The following is a 19,551-nucleotide window of genomic DNA, read 5'->3' as shown; positions in this document are numbered from 1 at the left end:
TATATATATATATATATATATATATATATATATATATATATATATATATATATATATATATATATATATATATATATATATATATATATATATATATATATATATATTAAAGTCTCCTTTTACCAACTATGGGTGGTTTATCTGGATTGGGCCTAAAGTTTAACGTGGGCTCCGAACCACGGTCCTTGCAAGCTACCGACTGGCGAGTGACTAACTTTAGAAATCTTCCCAGAAGACGTGCGGTCTTACCCAGCCTGGTTACTTGCGTGACTGGGAACATTTTCCTTGTCGAATTTTACACTCTTGCCTAGAACAATCACAAATTTTAAACAATAACTAACATAAATTTGCAACCATGTCCCGGCAGGATTCAAACTCTCGGCTATCGCAACAGTAGGAGGACTGCCCTATCGCCTTTACCACTGCGCCACCAAGCCATCTAACAATTTTTCTGTTAGGAAATAAAAATAAAACAATAGCATTATTATTTCAAAGGAAAATTTGTAGAATTTTCTATTTTTAATTACAATATATTAACATTCAGTACATAATAAAAAAATCAAACATTGTTTTGAATTTATATTTATAAACTATAATTGACAGGTTAATAAGATATTAATAATTCATTATTAAAAATAAAAAACTTACCTCATTCTAAACATTTCATCATCAAAACTCAACAGTTTCACTGAAGACTTGCTTGCAGCACACTATCAGTAAACTTGTAACAACTCTGAAATTGGCTCCTTTTATCGGCAATATAAAATTCTTCAGATTTAAACAGATCATTTTAAGTAAAAAGGAACTGCAAAAAAAGGTTTTGTAAATTTCATCATCCCATTCGAAAGAAATGCTTTCAAGAAAAGCTTTGTCGAAAAAAAATTATACCAAAATCCTTTATATATAAAACAAATTGTTTCTACAGGAAGTATCTGATTACTAAAAAGGTTCAAAATATTCAGGATCTTCTTGATTATTTTCACAAAATATAAACTATTGTACAAATTTAGCGCTCCTGTCGAATTTATACTACTAAGCACAAATGAAGAAACCAAAACACTGTTTCACATGCGCCCATTTAAGTCCTCCTCCTATATTCTCAAATGTAAAATATCACTTGTATCTCTAAAACCAGAGCTAACAGATGAAAGTACATAAAAATAAATTATTTTCGAGTTAAAAATAATAGTTGTTAGACAGTCTCGTCATTTGACCTCGAAACGCAAACTGAACCCCAAAACAATTCGTGCACCGGGGTGGGGAACTGCTTTAGGACAACACACTGTTTATTTTTTAATTTTCAGAAAAAAGCGGGATAGCCGGCCCAGCATAACCCATAACCGAAACACTTCATTAATTTAAACCGTTTTCTCATTAACGTTATCGCAACACTTCAATTAAAATTACTTAGAGACCTTAGCTTAAAGCTACTAACGATCGCTGACAAAACTAGTTCGTAACATGATGGTAATTTGACAAGATCATTTTCTTTGCATGCTGCATGATTATATCTCTCGCTTTTATTTAGATGGTGATGGATAAGTAAAGTAAAAAGCACGGCACTGTTTGGGCAAATGAGAAGGGTTACTTATCGATCGCCTTCGGTTTTCTTTCTTTTTTGTGCGCTTACTACTTTTTTGTTCGACGTGGAACGATACCGCCCCTCTCCGTACCCGTTTCCTTACTGAACCTCGCAGCTTATTGTTCTGATCTGTTTTTGTAGCCGTTCATCCCTAACCACCCACAGCAAGAGCATGAGACTATCGCCGTCTCAGAGCTTCACCAGCACGTCATCGGCGACCCACAAAAAATCCCATAAACTGTCAACGAAGAGGAGGAGGAGCAAGACGGAAGCTTCACCATCACCTTTGTTGCCCGGTGCGACGCAGTGGTACACCAGCGACGATACCATCAACGCATCCACGGGATCCAACTCGAACGTGGCCGGAACACCGCCCATTGAACTTAGGGAAGAGGTACGACGCTAGAATACGCAGAAGGCGTTGAGGTAGTTCAGTTTTTGTTTCGACTTCATATTCATCATCAACAACAATTCATAGCCGGTGCTTGGGAAAGTGTTACACAATACTCCGCCATTGTTGATGGTTGCAATCGTCCCGGATAATGTTAGCCTACTATTTCTAAAATCATTCTTTATAATTTTAATCCATATCATTTTTAGGACTGCTCGATTTAGCCAAAGAAGTTATTTCGTTCATCAATCATTCCACAAACATTTTTTAACATGACATATTTTATAATATATTTTTCTTTTGCACTTGGATCAATTCACAAGCAATAGAGTGTGAGAAAAATTTATTTTCTGTCTTTTCATTAACATGGATAGATTTCGAGCTGAGCTAGATATTTTCCGATTATTTAGTATTTAGTCCGTTTGTGGATCTTGTTGATTGCCATTCGCAGTTTTTCTATAGTTCTAGACAGAGATAATCTTTTCCATAATGACCGTGTCGTCAATAAATATTCCAAATTCAGTTACTAAAGTCTTATCTCACAGATATACATACAAGTTTAAGTTATCATGGTATTGCTGTATGAATCAATACTTACGGCTATTTGGTCATATAGAATCCAACTATGAGGTACTGCTGGCCGGTCTAATATAGCCATTGTTGGACGGCTTCAAATTAAACTTAAATAAACTATATTTCTAGTGAAATGATAACCATACATTATCCCTTTAGAACCAATAAGGAGTGTAATTGAAAGTGTTTTTGTTAAGTACTTTAAAAGTGTTTTAGTGCACAGTGTGCTTACTAATCAGCTAAAATGTTTAACACCATCCGATCTGATTAGTTAGTTAAAAGTTAAACTGAGTTATAATAAGTTTTATACAAGAAATCACTTAATGAAATAATTTTCTACATGTCATTTATTCAAAATATCATAAGAAATTGCCCACTGAGCAGATTGTTGAACGACTAAGGATAATAATAATAGTAAAAAAATATTATATTGCATTAGATATCGTAATGTTTGTAACATTTGCAATAGTTGTTTGTATTATATGCCAATGTCATAACTGTCTTACAATTTTTTTTATCACAGTTGTACATATGTAATATATTTATTTTTGACAAAATATTATGTTTAATTCCGTTTTGTTCTTAGCTACATTCCAAAAGACCACTGAGATCCGAGATTGAAAAGGAAAAGAGACTCAGTCGACCCTCCAGCGGACAATTCTCCCGACTGAATAGTATGTCTCTGCAGATCAGATCCACCAACAGTTCCGGTAACAGCAGCAATAGGAATTCAGCAGGTTAATACACAATGAACAAACAATATCATAAGTCAAAAATCGTCAAAAGAACTACTAATTATCCGTAAACTACAAAGAAAAATTTTTGGGCCATTGTATGTTTCTATATACTACATTTCATTTTGAAATAAAAGATGCCTGAAAAAGTTTAATAACCATTAGAAAAATGCTGCGCTTCCAAAGTTGTCCAAAATGAGGACTCAAGGGAGATATACACAATTTAAAGAAAAATGGCAAACATCCTTTCCGCGTCCAAATCCGAATGTGTCAGAATCATTATAAATTCTTTCCAAAGGCCATTAATATAAATAGTAATCGGCCACTCTTTTCTTCTTTAAATGGTTTGAAATTACATTGAATTAATCGAATGAACCTTAAATTTTAACATTAAATATTCGAATTCGCTTTCTGAAATGTTTATAAATTGATATTCGTTATGCCACTAATTTTTTAAATCTCTTAATACTGAATTATTGCTCTTTTTTGTGTTATGTATACACCAAATTTGTGAAAAACCAAAGTCGTTGAAATAATGGTTAACCGCATTCGATGATTTCAGCTAACACTTGACGTGTGTATAGTATAATATACTACAATTATAGTAATTTATAGTAGTAGTACTATTTATAATAATTGTTTTTTCTTGTATACTAATTTGTATTAACCCAAAATTAGCGGAAATTGTCTAATGACCTAAAGAAATCATTAATTTTTATGTTTATCTCGGTAGGTACGACCGATTCCAGCGTCAGCGAAGAGGACCTCTGCCCGCCCCCCCTACCCGCCAAGCAAAAGGACATCAATGTAGACATGGCCAGTCTCACCATTAATGAGAACATCAGCTTCTTACACATGCGATCTTCGTTCAGACGATCGTTCCAGATCACGGAGGCGGTGAACACGATCAAGGACGTACCCCCTAGCCCTCCACCGAAACCTCCGAAAAATAGGCACGGGACCTTTACCTAGATAGACGAGGGCCCTCTGGATGGTTTTAGTACAATCACACCCACACACACCCCTTATTAGACTGTATAGAACATAATTTGTACAAAGCTAGCTTTGGCGATTGTCTTGTATTTATTTAACCGCAATATTAGGAAGTAATCACGACGTTAGTACAATCAAATCACGGCTTCTTTTTTATTAATTGTTATTGTAAAGGAAATGTTACCAATACCATAAGTGCCATTATAGTGCGTAGGGTTTATTATACATAACTCTGTATATTTTTGTATTTAGTTAGTTTATCCCTCTCTCTCTTCCAATTTTTTAACCAAAGAAGTATTTTTGAGTATTATATTGTTAAAAATATATACCTTTTTCGTAACATTGTCTTATTCAATCAACAGTGATTCCCCAGCATTTAGTCCCTAGGCGCTTTTATGATTGAAAATATTATTTCAAATTCTCCTGAAGCTGACTTTTTCAGCTAACAATTAACTATTATAAAAAGTCGATCAAAAAGAAACGATCGTGATATATAATATCATATACTGTAGATTTAATCTAATCGTGTACTTTTCGGATCAACATCATTTTTTGACATATTACATTCATTATATATTATATAATTTATTATAATGTTTAATTCTAGTTTTTCTATTCGGTAATAAAATAAGTAATATGTCTATTATAATGTTTAAATGTGTATTAACAAAAATGTTAAAGCCAAAGTTTGACAAAAATGTCATTTATATTCTCCATTTATTTAAACAAATTTGTAAATAGTCATGTAAAAATATAAATAAAGTAATACAATTATGAATAATTACAAATCTAACTCATCATAAAGTCTCAAATCTGACGTATAGATGGTACAACCTCTTATCTAAACTTAATCTACATGCAAAAGTTACGTCAAAATTTCATGATATACTGACATTTAATTTAAAAGTTACAGCAATACTTTAATCTTGAAATGTGAAAATGAAATCTTGATTCTTGAAAATTGTGAAATATCTTTTGCACTTTTCAAGATATCGCGTTACATACGGATTAAACATAATTTTAATAAGAAAAATATTATTCAAGAAAATAAATTGATGGTTTTATTAAGACTAGCAATCTACGCGTACGTGATACTAATTCTGATTCATTTAAATTTCTGTTTTCAGATATATCGAATTTTACAACAACTGGTTGGTAGACAATGTTTTTTTTCAACCAACTTTAAGCTTGTCAATTCTGGATTTATCACCGGCGCATTCACCGTATTCTGAATCTGAAACATCTTTTAGATGTTTAAAATAATGGTAAACCAACACCTGATTTACCAAAGAGAACAAATTGTTTGTTATGGCTGTACCGTCTCTTATATAACTAAAAAACGTCATGAAAGTTCACAGATTAAAATATGGTTTGTTGTGACACAAAATATAATTGTCAAATTTAGCAGTGGTTGTTCTTACATTCTAAAAAAATGTGGAATGTGGCACACTATACACATAATACTTTGTCACTTTCGAAGCAAAATACTACGACTATTTCGAACAGGAATATGAAATTGCTGAAGAAACAAATCTAATTAACATTTTATTTTATCTCATCATAAGTTTACATAAATTGCTGCATAACTCAAGCAGATATTTAAAAATTTTGATTAATTGAATAGTTCTAATAACAAATTATAAGTTCATTCTCCCAATACATCATATCTATTGAAACAATAATTAAAAAAAGAATGGATTAAAAAAAAATATTAAATGGTATATTTTTTATAGCAGGATAAAATAATTAATTCAAGTTCACTGTACTCATATCGATTAAGTTGACTAAAAAACCCTGAAAATCGCGATCAAGTATAAATTTAAACTAGAAAATGACGCATTCGTCAATTTCTATCATTAATATTTCGATGCAAAAGCGATAAAATTTTATGTAATAGTGAAAACAAAGATAGATATTTCCAGACACCAGTTTTATGAACTTGGAATATTATTAATTTTAATATTAGGAACATTGAAAGTAGCAAATTAAAGATCAAGCGCATTCACCATATATTCTGCTTATTTGATTTCCATCAGAAAATAACTTATTGGTAAGCTAGAAAATCACCATATTTGTTTGTCAAATTAACTTCAAATCAATTCATTTCTAAAAAGGGGTCTAAACAGTTTTTTTGATTATCATATGTATTATTTGTTAATTAAATGGTCAGTCCAACTGGAATTGTTTAATGGAAATGCGTGCATTCGTCATATTTTTATTTCTTTCAAGATATAAAATGTTTACTAGATCACTGATTTTATGTTGACACAAAGTAAGTGTTAAAAGGGAAGAGTTGCGCAGTCACCATATCTTTGGCTATCTAGGTTTAGGCGACTAAACAGTCCAATCTCAAGATGAGATAGACATTTATCGTTACATTGTTTCTCGAAACCAATAAACACTTGCTTTCTAATGACTTTATTGAATAAAAGTTACTCTGAAAAACTTATAATGTTTTATATTTATAACTTTTTCACACACCTAATAGTATATACATATATAGAAAAAAAAGCTCTATGTCGTAATTAATTACAGTTTATTTAACCTAATTCGCCTAGCTTCTCAATAAGTACAATATAAAAATATGGGGACTTTTAGATAAACGTCCTACGGTTTAACTATTGTCCAGTAAGTTTTGGCGGCAATCGTTTAAACTACGATTTCAATTAACTCTTGAATTTTTGGTCTGCTCTATGACACGAGTTTGATGGTGGACCATTCGTCCAAGATGCTTCAAATTTAGCACTTAACGACAAATAACGGTACGTTAATCGTGATGCAGGAAACAGGCGTACAAAGAGAGAAAAGAAAAGAATTTGTTTATTAATATAGGAATTTTACAGCTCTACGGTTTACAATTCTTGATTGCCTTAAACCTAGGTTTTCATGTCCGGAGTAAAAAAAAAAGAAAAAAAAACAGGATACCGTCCGTCATCAGTATATCGCTAAAATAAAAACCACATCAATATTTTCACATGTTTATTTGAAAATTTGTGGAAGTCCATCAGCCCTAACAAGAGTCATTTGTGTTTTGTCCTGGCCTCGGGGGCGCGCGCGTCTGGTGAACCATTTTCTACTTTTATTCAAGGGGGGAGAGGGGGACGACGACGTGTTTTTTTTACAAAAATATATACTGAGCAAATAGCGCACCTCAATTGTCGGAATGTGAACGGGGAGCGTGCCCCCGGGGCCCCCGGAGCTCCTGCTGTGCGACGATTACGATTCTTCTCTCTCTGCTGCCGCGCGCTTTATCTTTGTCTATGTATTCTTCTGGTCGGGAAAGTCCGATGCTGATATATATTTTCTTTATATATAGATATTTGCCGCAACAGTCGGAGAAATTCTCGACCAGATTGAGGTGTATCGGGCAGGCTGTCGTCTCTTATCATAATCATCATCATCACGCAACATGATAGCTTGACCTAAACTCGTCGAATAGAACAATCGAAACAAAAAATAATGAAAAAGAAATAGAACACCGGACACAGGGCCAACCGCGAATATTATCGATCATTATCACAGTGACCGTCGTTAATAACGACACGGCGTCGCTGGGTCCCGGCGCTCGACGCTCGAAAAGAAATTCACCTATTTGTAGTAAATAAAATAATGCACTATGTATCGTGGTGTATGTAAATTAAAACTAAGGATTTACATTTAGAGACTATTTTAACGCTGAACAATTTATTTTTTGTTTTTTTTTGGGTTTTTTTGATTAAATGGTACTACGCTAAAAATAAGGCCGGCGCGCGCGCGCTCTCTTTTGGGGGGCTGGCGGGCCGGGGGAAATATAAAACTAAGCACATTTTTTTACATGAAAATAACGGTCGGGAGGCGCGGCGACCGACCGGGGACAGGCGGGAGTGGGGGTGCGGTCAAGAAGAACTATGTACACGCGACGACTGCCGCGACTCGGGGCGGGGAAACTTGTAATGGGGACGGGACGGGGTCTGGGTCGTCGCGCCGCGCTCTCTCAAGAGAAAACGACCGAGGCGTGTGATGTAGTAAAAACAAAGACTCGTCTCGATATGTGTGCCTCGGCCGGGCGGAACGGAAACGTGACGTGATCAACCAAAAGATGAGGGACTGTGGTGTTAGTGCACCTCCGACGTTTCGGGCTTGGGCGGGTGATGGTTTGCGGCCGCCTCCGGGGCACTGATGGGCTGCAACAGACAACAGACGGCGTGGTTAGAAGAGGGGGCGCTGGACGGCTGCGCGGGGGGTACTCACGAGGGCGTGCGGGGGCACGGGCACTGGTCCCACTGGAGGAGCGGGCTGCGGCGTAGGCGGCGCTGCGCTCGGCGTGTGCGGTACCTCGTGCGTCGTCGTGGAGTGGGCTTGTTGCACGGGCAGTGTGCCGCCGCTCTGGTAGTAACCGCCGTTCACCCCCGCGGGTGACACTGCAACAACGGAAACACACTCGCGGTTAGTGGGCGGGTGCTGGGGGACCGAGGGGGCGACGATGGGACGTGGTCGTGGGGGGATCGGGGCATTACCTGTACCTTCGGGGTAGGAGCCGGGTCCCATGAAGTATTCCTTGTTGACGCAGTTGCGCAGGCACTCGGGGATACGGCCCATGATGGCCCGTCGTATTTCGCTGGCGGCCATCTCGCGTAGTTCGGTGGCGCTGGCGTCGCTGTAAAAGGCGGCGTGCGGGGTGCACAATAGGTTGGGCGCGTCCTTGAGCGGCCCTGTGAACACGTTGTACGGCTCGTTCTCGTGGACGTCGAGGGCGGCAGCGCGGATACGTCCCTGCTTCAGGGCTTGTGCCAACGCGTCGTCATCAACCAGGCCGCCGCGCGCCGTGTTGACCAGGAATGCGCCGGGCCTCATCTGTTTGATGGTGAACTCGTTGATTAAATGGTGGTTGTGCTCGTTTAACGTGCAGTGGAGCGATACGCAATCCGACTGGAACAGTAAATCCTGCAGGGTATAAACGCGCGTTAGCCCAAGGCTTTTTTCGATGCCGTCGGGCAGGTACGGGTCGTAGAAGATGACGTTGAAGCCGAAAGCCTTGGCCCTCAGCGCCACTGCTGAGCCGATACGGCCCAGTCCCACGATCCCGAGCGTGTCTCCGCGGATGCGAGCGCAGCCTTGCGCCGCCTCGCGCACCTGTTCAGGTCCGGTGAACTTCTTGCCGTCGCGCACCATATTTGCCAGCCAGTACGTTCGTCGGTAGAGGTTTAATATGAGGCACAACGTGGTGTCAGCCACCTCCTCGACGCCGTAACCGGGCACATTGCATACGGCTATTCCTAACTCGCCAGCCGCCTTCACGTCGATGTTGTCCACACCGCTACCGATACGCACGATGATACGTAGCGTCTTGAACTTCTCCAGGTCCTCCTTGGTGAGGATGATGGTGTGCCACATGAGGGCGCCGACGGCTTCATTCAGTACCTGAAAACCAATAGTGTCATCGTGATGACGTCATCGCATCGATACAATCCGAGATCCCGCGAACGCCATACTTCCGTCATTTTATAAAAGCTGCAGTTTTCAAAGTAACGGCAATGGGCTATTGTGAAAAGTCATCAAACCAAAAACACATCAATTATTATGGAAGTATTTAACTCTGAATTTTTGATATTGTTTACAGGATAGTATAATACCGCTAAAAAACCGATTAGCTCTAACTATAGTAATACAAGTGACTTAAATTATCTATATTCTCAGTTCAATACATTAGCAAATCTGTTAACTGTCAAAATACAAATAATCTATTTGTTTGATGTTCATAACTGGTCAATTTTATTGTAATTAAAAGATGAACACCATAAGCCTTCAACATCACATGACAATGGTTTTGGTAAAGAAAAATTATTAATTGCATAAATTAAGCTAACAATGAAATCTTTCTGCGGAATGATGTCAAGGTCTCATACAAGAGTAAAAGGAGAATAATCCCATGACCAACAACTGATTATAGAGTCAATTAACTGGTAAATGTCTCTTCAATAGTGTAATTAATATATGTAATTTCTCCTAACAAGAAAAAAAAACGTCTTGAAAATCTATATTCTATATCTATTGTCTGGTTGTAGTTACCATGTTGGGAAAATAATGGCAGCTACTCATAATTTTCAGATTGCAGTTATGATAAAGTTGTATATGATGCAATATTGGCTTAACACCACATTTAAAGAGATTTCGTCGCTTCTAAAGAAGCTTTCAAGGTCCTTTGATATATCATGTCTTAATTTTATTCTCTTTATATCGAACTTTTATTCTTTGTTCCACGTTAGTCATCATCGTTCTATCTATTACAGTGTTCCGTTTTTTTAATTGAGAGTTCATATTAACAAATGCTTTATTTATGCTTAATAAACTTTTATTATACCAATATAACTACCATATCGCACATTAATATATAATTGAGTAGTCTCTCTATTAAAAAATATATTAAACCATTCTTTCCAATATAGTTCACAATTCTAGGTTCGTATTTTATAGAGGACTGCAGTAATAGGCCAACACTGTCTGAATTTTATACATGTTGCTTGGGGAACTATTTAAAGCTTTTTTTCAAGAAAATAGACAGTCTTGAAGGTTTTAGTCGCAGTCATTTTTGTTTATTTTCATTTGCAGAGAAGAACCTTTAAAATTAAATGCTTATCTGCAAAACAGTTACCCAAGTAACATTTAGATTTTATAAAATTACAAAAGTACAATTAGTATTTAAAATTGTTCAATGGTGTCTGGTTCTTTTTGCTTCGACATTGGGTACCTCCTATCTGTCAAAGCACCTGCGATTGACTTTTCATAATAGCCATTCGTCGTTACCTGAAGACATTTAAATGTTGAACAGTTGAAATGACGTAGGTCTAGCGTTTACGGGATCCGGGACTTATGACGACTGAGAGGAGGGTTGGGTTACCTTTTCGTGTATTTCACTCGTGCTCTGCGCGTCACAAAAGGCCACCGTGGCCACGTCCTTCAAGATGGGCATCTCAATTGAACAATCTCGACCATCCAACAGAGCAACCAACGGGCGCGCTTGCATCGGCCCGTTGGTGATGGGTCGCGGTTCGAACCTGGGCCTTTTTGCCATCATTTTGCGCTTGTCCATTTATCGCGGCGGGCGAACGGGTAAGCGGGGGCCGCGCACGCTCGCGCGCACCGCTCTGACACACACACACACACTACACTGCTCAGGCCTACTACCACGGCATAGGGCGCGGCCCGCAAAGCTGCGCGCTGCTGTCAGACCACGACGTAGCAGCACACACACCAAGTCCCAGTGCCGCACTCACGTTACGCTCCTCTTTTGTTGATCGGCTCCATTATCACTCATCAAGGCGTCTACCTAAAATAGAAACGTGTCTGAATTAATTCTCGACCTCAAACGCATAAAGCAAAGAGTATAAGGGTAAAGTGTGATAGTGGTATTCTACACATTCAACACATACAAGTGTTACTCTGAATACGTTCAAATACTTTTACACTACCATACCTTTTTTGTTGCAGAGCATTCCCTCAGTCAACAACTCGGATTACTAAACACCAATCAGCTGTTGAGACAGTGTTTGCAAAACAATGTTTTCATTTGAACCAGTTTTAGAACCATTATTTCAAATTTATTTGAATTATTAAATTAATTTTAGTTGAGTTATTATTCTGTGCACTGGTGTGCTTGGCGTCATTTTTCGTTCATAGATCGAGTGATAGAATTAAAAGTGAAATAAAACAATTCTTTCAAAGACTTGTTAATGGATGGTTTTTACAATGAACGTAACAAATATGAACATATATATTCTTGCTTAAATTTAGTTTTAAAATGGCAACTACATGAAGTACACATAGCATAAATAATAATCAATTAATAATCTCTAGCTCTAATCTTATTTAATTTTTCTTACGTAAACTTGATATAACAGCGTTTAACTGTTAAACAATTGTGTATTATGAATGAGAGAACGATAGACAAAAGATTTATGGAAACACACCTATACTAAATGTGGCTGCAGATATAACTCTAGAGACCAAAATGAAACAAGCGAGAAATTCAACAGTTAGTAAAATGTTGGACTTCTCCCACATAACTAATACATAGGAAAAGGTTGGATCTGTAAATCAATGCTCTTGTATAGATAGATTAAAATTGGTAGGTTCATGGACCGTATTCGAAGACTAAGATTCATTTTGATTTAAAAAAGCTACGAATTAATTCCAACACCGTATATTAAGACACTCGTTGCGAAAAACTTCGTAATTCTTCTCACCGCCCACCCAGAGCAGCAATAACTTTTTTAATTAAGTCCCGACGAAAATCGTCCTCTCCTCTACTCCCTCTCAAACGACTTTCCGTTCAATATTCAATTTGAACAGTTCTCTCCCAGAGTTGGTAAAGCATCTAACCAATCGACAAAAACAATGATCGCATCATTTTTGACCTGTTTCCGAAGTCTCGAGGTAAATATATCAATACCAGTGAGATATGAGAAAGCTAAAAGTTTTTAAGAAGTGCACAAAGTAAAATTTTATCATGATATGTTATTACAAATAGATCAAATTCGGTTTTCCACCCATGCATACTGTGTCGGTGCAACTTTATACAACCAGGGGGTGGCGCCAGCTTCACCTTTAAACAATAGATGGACTGTTTCTTTCAGCTGTACATAATAATATATAATGTAAATAACAAATAGAAAAGGAAATTAAATAGAAGACACCGTAACCGTATTCCGGGTGCGCTTGGGAAACACTAGAGGGTAGAAAACACAAAAGCAAAAAAATTCGACAGATTTATTGCTTTTGGTTTTGAAATTTTGTGTTTGGTTAAACTTCTATTTTTTTCTATTTTTGTGTATTACGTCAAACTTACGTCATTTTGTATCCTTTACAGCAAAAATAATTTGTTTGAATGTAAAAACGAAATTAATGTGCTGTATTCCAGGGTGTGAGGCTTCCAAGAGGACGTATAGTAGTTTTCTCAAGGATCCTACTCTAAGTCACAAATGGCTTTTAAAAGAAAAGAATAATAAATTTAATGGAACCTATTATGAGCCGCCACATACGTATAGTAAGGTTATTCTTTGAGTTTCATATTGAATGACAAAAGATCCAAATATGGAAGAGCATTGTTTAACCAAGGTGCGATTCATAATTTTAATTTAAATAGTACGTCTTTATGATTATGGTTGATGATCATAATTGAATTGAAATACATAAAACGTGTTTATTCGCAAATCATTTACCAACCGAAAAGAAAAATATGGCCAGTTCAATATTGGAATCAGTAAAATTCGTTCACTTCACATTATAATCTCTTAATAGCATTAGAAGTAAATTAGTGACAACCAATACATGACAACGAAAGAAAAACAAGTTTTAGTGACAACTGCACTAGCTATGAAAAAAAATCGAATAACAAAAATAAGAGGAATCATTATCCCTCTCTGTTTACAGGAGAAAATTCTCAGCTCTTTACATTTTCGCGAACATCTCTCTCGGAATCAATATAAATATTAAAGGGCCCAATTTCAACTTTAAGATTTATAATCATACATTAATATGGTTGTATACACTAATAGTTAAAGTGAATGTATTACAAAAAACATGTACAACATAAAGATAATGTAGGATTCGAAATATTGAAGAGACCAAAGGCTTGGTGGGGGGAAAAGATGCCAGACTATTACAATATAACAGCACAAAACGAAAGAATTTCATGAGAGGGGACTTGAGATGAAAATTAATATGGAGAATCAACGACATCCTGATAATATAACAGCTACTGGGCTAAAGGTGGAATGATAAAACACTGAATTTTTATCTAAAAATACTCCGTATTTTAGATGAAAAATATGATTACCTTAGAGATGAAGATTTCGTAATAGGTTATGTAAGTAAAGCAAAAAAAAAAAATTAAGGAAACTAAACGCGTAATTTGCAGTGTGAGCATGTTGAACAAATTGAAGAAGTCATGAATTTATCATAGTAGTTTGATAATTATTTTACAATTGAGATAAGTTTTATTCTTCTTTCTGTTCATTTTGTCAATTAGTTACTACATTTTAGTTATTTACGTGTTAAACTAAACTTACTAATAGTTATAAACCTACTAATTCATTTGAAGATTATAAAATGTTGTTTTAAAGGCGGTTTTAGTCACATACTACTTCAATTAATATTGTTCATATATAGTTGATTCCATAAATTGTTCTGATTAGAAGTACATTTCTGAAAATAATCTTACATTAAGCTTATGATACTCTTATCATAAATTTTAATGTTACTGTATTTTGAACTTGACATTTTCATGATTACCTATTTTATCAATTTATTTCATAGTTTCTATTAACTATTTTATATTTATATTATCTTAAGTCATGATATTTCATTCAGATATCTTAAAGTAGAAAGATGTACAAACTACATGATGTGTGGCTATTATAACATTTGTCTAATCATAAATAAATCTCCAAATTATATAATATTTTCGTATTGTCTACTGCTAATTTTCTCTATTAAATAATAAATAATCATATTCTCTCAACAAGCTATTTGAAGAATAATGTAAATGTAAAATTAGCCTTAAAATATAATCTATTACTTTCGTAATCAACAATATGTGGTATTAGACACTGAAATGACAGCTACCAATATTCGAAATTTGGAAAAATAGGAGGCATGTGCAAAAAGGAACGGTAAATTACCAACGCGCCTCCACCATTTAAATTTCAGGCTTATTTTTCAAGGCATGTATTAATGTTCTTATTAACGTACTGGCTTGTTCCATTAATATCCAATGAAAGTTCGACAATGTTCGTTGCAGAAGTTATACTAATAAATTAAAATATAACTATAAATATTTGATAACGATATTTATGTCCCCTAAAAAACTGTTTAAAAATGTTGGATAGATTGACTATAGTCTCGGCTGCCTGACACAGTAAGAAACATTTCCGTTGATTTATGATTAACTGATTTATTTTTAATCTAATTGTAATAATCAAATATATTACGACTTAAATAACTTTTGAAAATATTATCAGACATTTTAAGCCAAATTTTGGGACTACGTATCAGTAGGAGGGTTTTTATCGCTTCCCTTCTTGCAAAAGAAACATAATTAACGAATTATGGTCGAATTTCGGCCATTGAGCCATCACTAGTTAATATAAATAGGCGTTCGGTCACAAATGGGGCAAACATCCTCCTCCTTCCCCTTTCTAGCCCACGGCAGCCACCATTGATAAATAGACGCGGACGGACATCGCCGAAAAACTTCGGACCGGGAGACGAAGGAGGAGAGAAAAAGCTTAAAAGTTTTATTTGTCGGTAATTCGAAGGGAATCCAATTAAAATGTTCCGACTCGGGGCGAAATTATCCCCAAGGAAAATTATTGTTATAAAAGTTTCTCGACTCGCTTCCGAACTTGGTGCGGAAAAGTTTACGCCCGCCCGCTCCCTCTCTCTATCCCGGTGAAAGTTTTCGCGAAGCGGCGCCGCCGACCGCCAACTTTTCAACGGTTCGGCAGGGCGTCGAAAAACTTTTTCCCCCTCCTTGTTTCGCTCGCTCGCACGAACTCGCGCGCTCCTCGCCGTCCCCCCTCTCGGACTCCCCACCCCCCGGGCGTATTCCGGATTAAACGCCAACCGAAGAGCTCAAGACGGACCGGACTTTTTAGTGGATTAATATGGGAATAGGTCGCGAGGTTGTAGTGGGACCTGCTGAAACACAAAGAAGGCTCTTGAATATGAAAGCAAATGTGTAAGATTTTCAATGTGTTGGTGGATCTTAAAATCTGTAAAGTTGATATTGACGGACCCATTACAAATACTCACCAACACTTGCTGCGGTATTAAAACTCATAAGATAGAAGAAGATAAATCTTAAAAATACATCATATAAATGTAAGCATCTAGGTTGACTGTACGAAAAGACTAGGTCTTGACGACAGCAGATTACACCGAAAACCTATTACAAGAAAACATACCACACAAGTCAGAAACTAAAGAAAAACAATAATCAAGTTTTGTACCAAAGATGTAGGCAGTATCGGAAGAAATAAGAATAACGAACAAAACATTCAAAATAAACTAAAAATGTAAAGTAGGTCTAATAAAATCGCAATTCTTTATTTCATTGCTTACAAGCAATTTAGCTTTTAAATACAAACTTTAAAAGACAATTGTGAACGTTTCATGACAATTTGGTGTCGTTAGTAAATAACATTTGTTATTTTCAAAACAATATTTCATGTCGAAGAAAACTGTGATCAAATTGAAAGTATTGCGTTTGGAATTGCTTTACCGCCCGTGGTATAGTCCAGATCTGGCCGTCAGCGACAGTCAAAATAATGCTCCACGGAAAGCAGCTTGGATAAAATGAAGAAGTGATTGCCAAAGTTGAAGCCTATTTTGAAAACAAAACCAAATTGTTCTAAAAGAAAAAAAAATTAAAAGAGCCTTGGTCTGAATGTATCCTTGAATTTTGCCTAAAAATTGTTGCCCAACTAATAAGGCGCGAGACTTATTGATAACATTTTTTCAGCAGAGAGATCAAAGTAAACTTGTTATAATGTTACGTAAAGCAAATAAATGAAAACAATGACAATAATGCATATTTCATATTTTGGAGTGTAAATACAACTTAATGATGACGTTTTATATATTTTTATCATCAATATAAGCTCTAAAAGATTCTTGCAGAAATCCTGTGAGGCTATCTATTTGATTTTTTTGTTATCGTCTGTTCAAGTTCAAGCTGGACAGATTTTTTATGGATTCATACATGTGCGAGGTAGGCGATAAAAGACATTGGTCACTTAATGGGGATGACGGAATACTGTTTGAAACCTTAATACACAGATGGCGTTGAATCCGGTGCGGGAGGTTGTTATTAATTAACTTAAAGCATAATACATTAGTAATTTTCTCTCTGCTCATTGCTCTGATTCAAACAACGATGACCATAGTTCAATTGTCTTGTGGCTATCTCTTTTCTGTTCATATCTGTCACTCTCTCATATCTAACAAAAAATTATTATCTGAATAAGGGAGCTGGCTAGTGAATAATGTTTTTCGAACTAGGTCAAAGGATGCGGGGCATCGATGTGAAATGATATTTTTTTTCTTCGAAAGGTTGCCGTAAGTTTGTTGTTTTATTTAAGTTCCTTTATTTTTCCTTTTGCTTATTAATATATCCGGTTCCAAACACTCTAAATTTAGAACAGTTCTTATACAGAGTTTAGTAGTTTAGAGTTCTTATATTCGTGCAGTTTTTTATACCAAACCTTTAAAAAAGCTATGACAAGTCGATTTTGAAAAGCAATAAGTTGTATTTCTTATCAATCGACAACACTTATTGAACAACGAAAGATATAAAAAAAACATAGGGCAGTCCATAGCAAATTTTAGCATATTTTTAATGATGGCTTTATTATAAAATAATGTAAAAATTTCTCGTCAGAAAAAATTGTGTAAATATGATGTTAGAAATATTTTTTAATTGTAGTTAATAAATATGCAACTTTTCTATATTTTAATGGTATTGCTTATTAATATATCAATTAAAGGCCCACACATAAACAAAAAACATTTTCCCTATTTAATTATTCCAAAAAATTCCAACCCCAGTACCCTATCTAGAATTATGTCTGTTCTACATACCTAAATAATTCCACCCATTTACCTGATATTCAATAGATAATTCAAATTAATTTAAATTTTATTTTGGGCAACATATTGTAATAACATATTGTAATACAACATATTGTAATAATTAACTACAAACTGTCGTCAAACAAAGCAAAAATAAAAACAAAAATTAATAACATATTCAAAGCATTACAATTATCTGATGAATAAAATAAAATTGCTGAATGAGTTGAAGACTTACAAGTTCATACAATTTAGAAGTAAATTCATAAAACAACTATAATACGATTAATTTTTTGCAATTCCAAATGAAGGAGTGCTTAAATATAAATATTTGAATTTGAATAAAAACATCCAAATAATTAAAACACGTGTTAAAACTATAATACAGTTCGTTGAATGTACTAATAAACTGATTAATAAAATCATAACAATCGAATTTAATATATTAAAAATATCCTCAGAATGAAAAATAACCTAAAAGTGTTTTAAAGGCTTCCGAGTAAAACACCTACGTGTTACGGAAACTTTCAAAACACGAACAAACAAAGCTTTTGACAACCAGTTGTAAAATTTACCGTTCGAATTGCGATTACTAGAATTTAACCTAAAAATGTTGCAATTCTTTTTCTTACCGGCGCGATGGGGTGGACATTCTCAGTTTAATAACTGAGAATACTATTGTTTAGTATTTTTTCTGGATAACTTATATTTTCATACTATGGGAGGACAACAGTTAAAAGATGTGTATACACTTACCTGGCCGATAGAAAAAATACGAAAAGCGAAAAACCATAGATAATTACGTTTAAATAAAAACAAGTAGCTGCCATTATGAAAAAATCCACCAAAATAGAACCACACTTGTCGATCTCAATGCAAAAGCAAGATGTTACAGCATGTGGACAGAAATTCCAGCGCGAAATTATATGTTTACATGCACATGATTAGACAATAACGAAAAATCAAAACATTTTTTTAGTGGAAAGCCTCGCAGATTCGAAAAACGTGCAATTTTGTTTACCTCGTCGTGCACGGCAAAGTGCCGGTAAAACAAACAGATCAGATATTGTTCGTTATATCAGTTCCCTTTTACCTATCGTTGTAGAGAAAGCTACGAGCAACGCGATACACGCAAGCCAACTGCTCAAGGTGTTTAATAAGGCATGCCGCTTTAAGATCCCTTTTGTTAGTACTTTTCGGCAATCTCTTCTTCAGCATTTACGCAAACCCATCGAATAAATAAAAATATTTACTCACCATTAAATGAATCCACACTAGAAACAAAGAGAAGTTCAAAGAGCCACGCTGTTAGATTCCAGATAGGAGAGAGTCCTCTTATTTGTGTTGCACATAAACACTTTCACTGCCGGCTTAATTTCTACCGGAAAAACTTCGCTGCTCTATGCTGATTTTGCCAAACTACTTTTAAAATGAAAATTCTTGAGCACTCTCGTAAATTTTTTGTAAAATAAAGTTAGGGCTCACAACATCCCCACTTTGGCGCATCAAAAATGGCGGACGCACTCTGTAAATCTAGATTTTACATACCGTTGCGTCGCCCATTACCACTCACATTCAACCTTGCAGTGGCGCTATCTGTCGTGAAACATTAGTACATGCGGGACATTTAAAATTAAAATAGCTATATAACAATATACAAAATCAATATA

The 19,551-nt window shown here is 35.6% G+C and overlaps 2 protein-coding genes across 10 annotated transcripts in view; one reads left to right on the top strand and one right to left on the bottom strand.

Moving 5' to 3' along the window:
• mbc (dedicator of cytokinesis protein myoblast city) overlaps positions 1 to 4,613 on the top strand; it is a 31,266-nt gene extending 26,653 nt beyond the window's left edge. For 6 of the 8 annotated variants that reach the window (XM_076410721.1, XM_076410719.1, XM_076410717.1 and 3 more), the window contains 3 exons: positions 1,724 to 1,976; positions 3,133 to 3,283; positions 4,014 to 4,613. In XM_076410721.1, the coding sequence (XP_076266836.1) occupies positions 1,724 to 1,976; positions 3,133 to 3,283; positions 4,014 to 4,252 (643 nt within the window). In that variant the 3' untranslated portion in view covers positions 4,253 to 4,613. Of the gene's footprint in view, positions 1 to 1,304; positions 1,468 to 1,723; positions 2,009 to 3,132; positions 3,284 to 4,013 lie in introns of those variants that run through there. The other 2 variants (XR_013006684.1, XM_076410722.1) reach the window with 2 other exon arrangements.
• Positions 4,614 to 7,075: 2,462 nt separating this feature from the next.
• CtBP (C-terminal Binding Protein) lies at positions 7,076 to 19,469 on the bottom strand. Of its 2 annotated transcripts, none has more exons than XM_076410783.1 (5): positions 19,139 to 19,469; positions 11,151 to 11,579; positions 8,770 to 9,673; positions 8,504 to 8,673; positions 7,076 to 8,436 (listed from the first exon to the last, which is right to left on the bottom strand). In XM_076410783.1, exons 2-5 carry the CDS (start codon positions 11,340 to 11,342, stop codon positions 8,368 to 8,370), a joined length of 1,335 nt encoding a protein of 444 aa, XP_076266898.1. In that variant the 5' UTR covers positions 11,343 to 11,579; positions 19,139 to 19,469; the 3' UTR covers positions 7,076 to 8,367. The 2 variants fall into 2 exon arrangements, with proteins under 2 accessions (XP_076266898.1, XP_076266899.1); XM_076410784.1 differs by having other exon boundaries at positions 8,776 to 9,673.
• Positions 19,470 to 19,551: the final 82 nt, after the last annotated feature.

Source organism: Rhynchophorus ferrugineus, unplaced genomic scaffold (genome assembly GCF_030347505.1).
Source record: "Rhynchophorus ferrugineus isolate W39M unplaced genomic scaffold, kcgeb_rfMv2 rfM7, whole genome shotgun sequence".
Taxonomy (NCBI): Eukaryota; Metazoa; Arthropoda; class Insecta; order Coleoptera; family Curculionidae; genus Rhynchophorus; species Rhynchophorus ferrugineus.
Note: the sequence above shows the minus strand (reverse complement) of the source record. Positions and strands in the feature narration are given on the sequence as shown.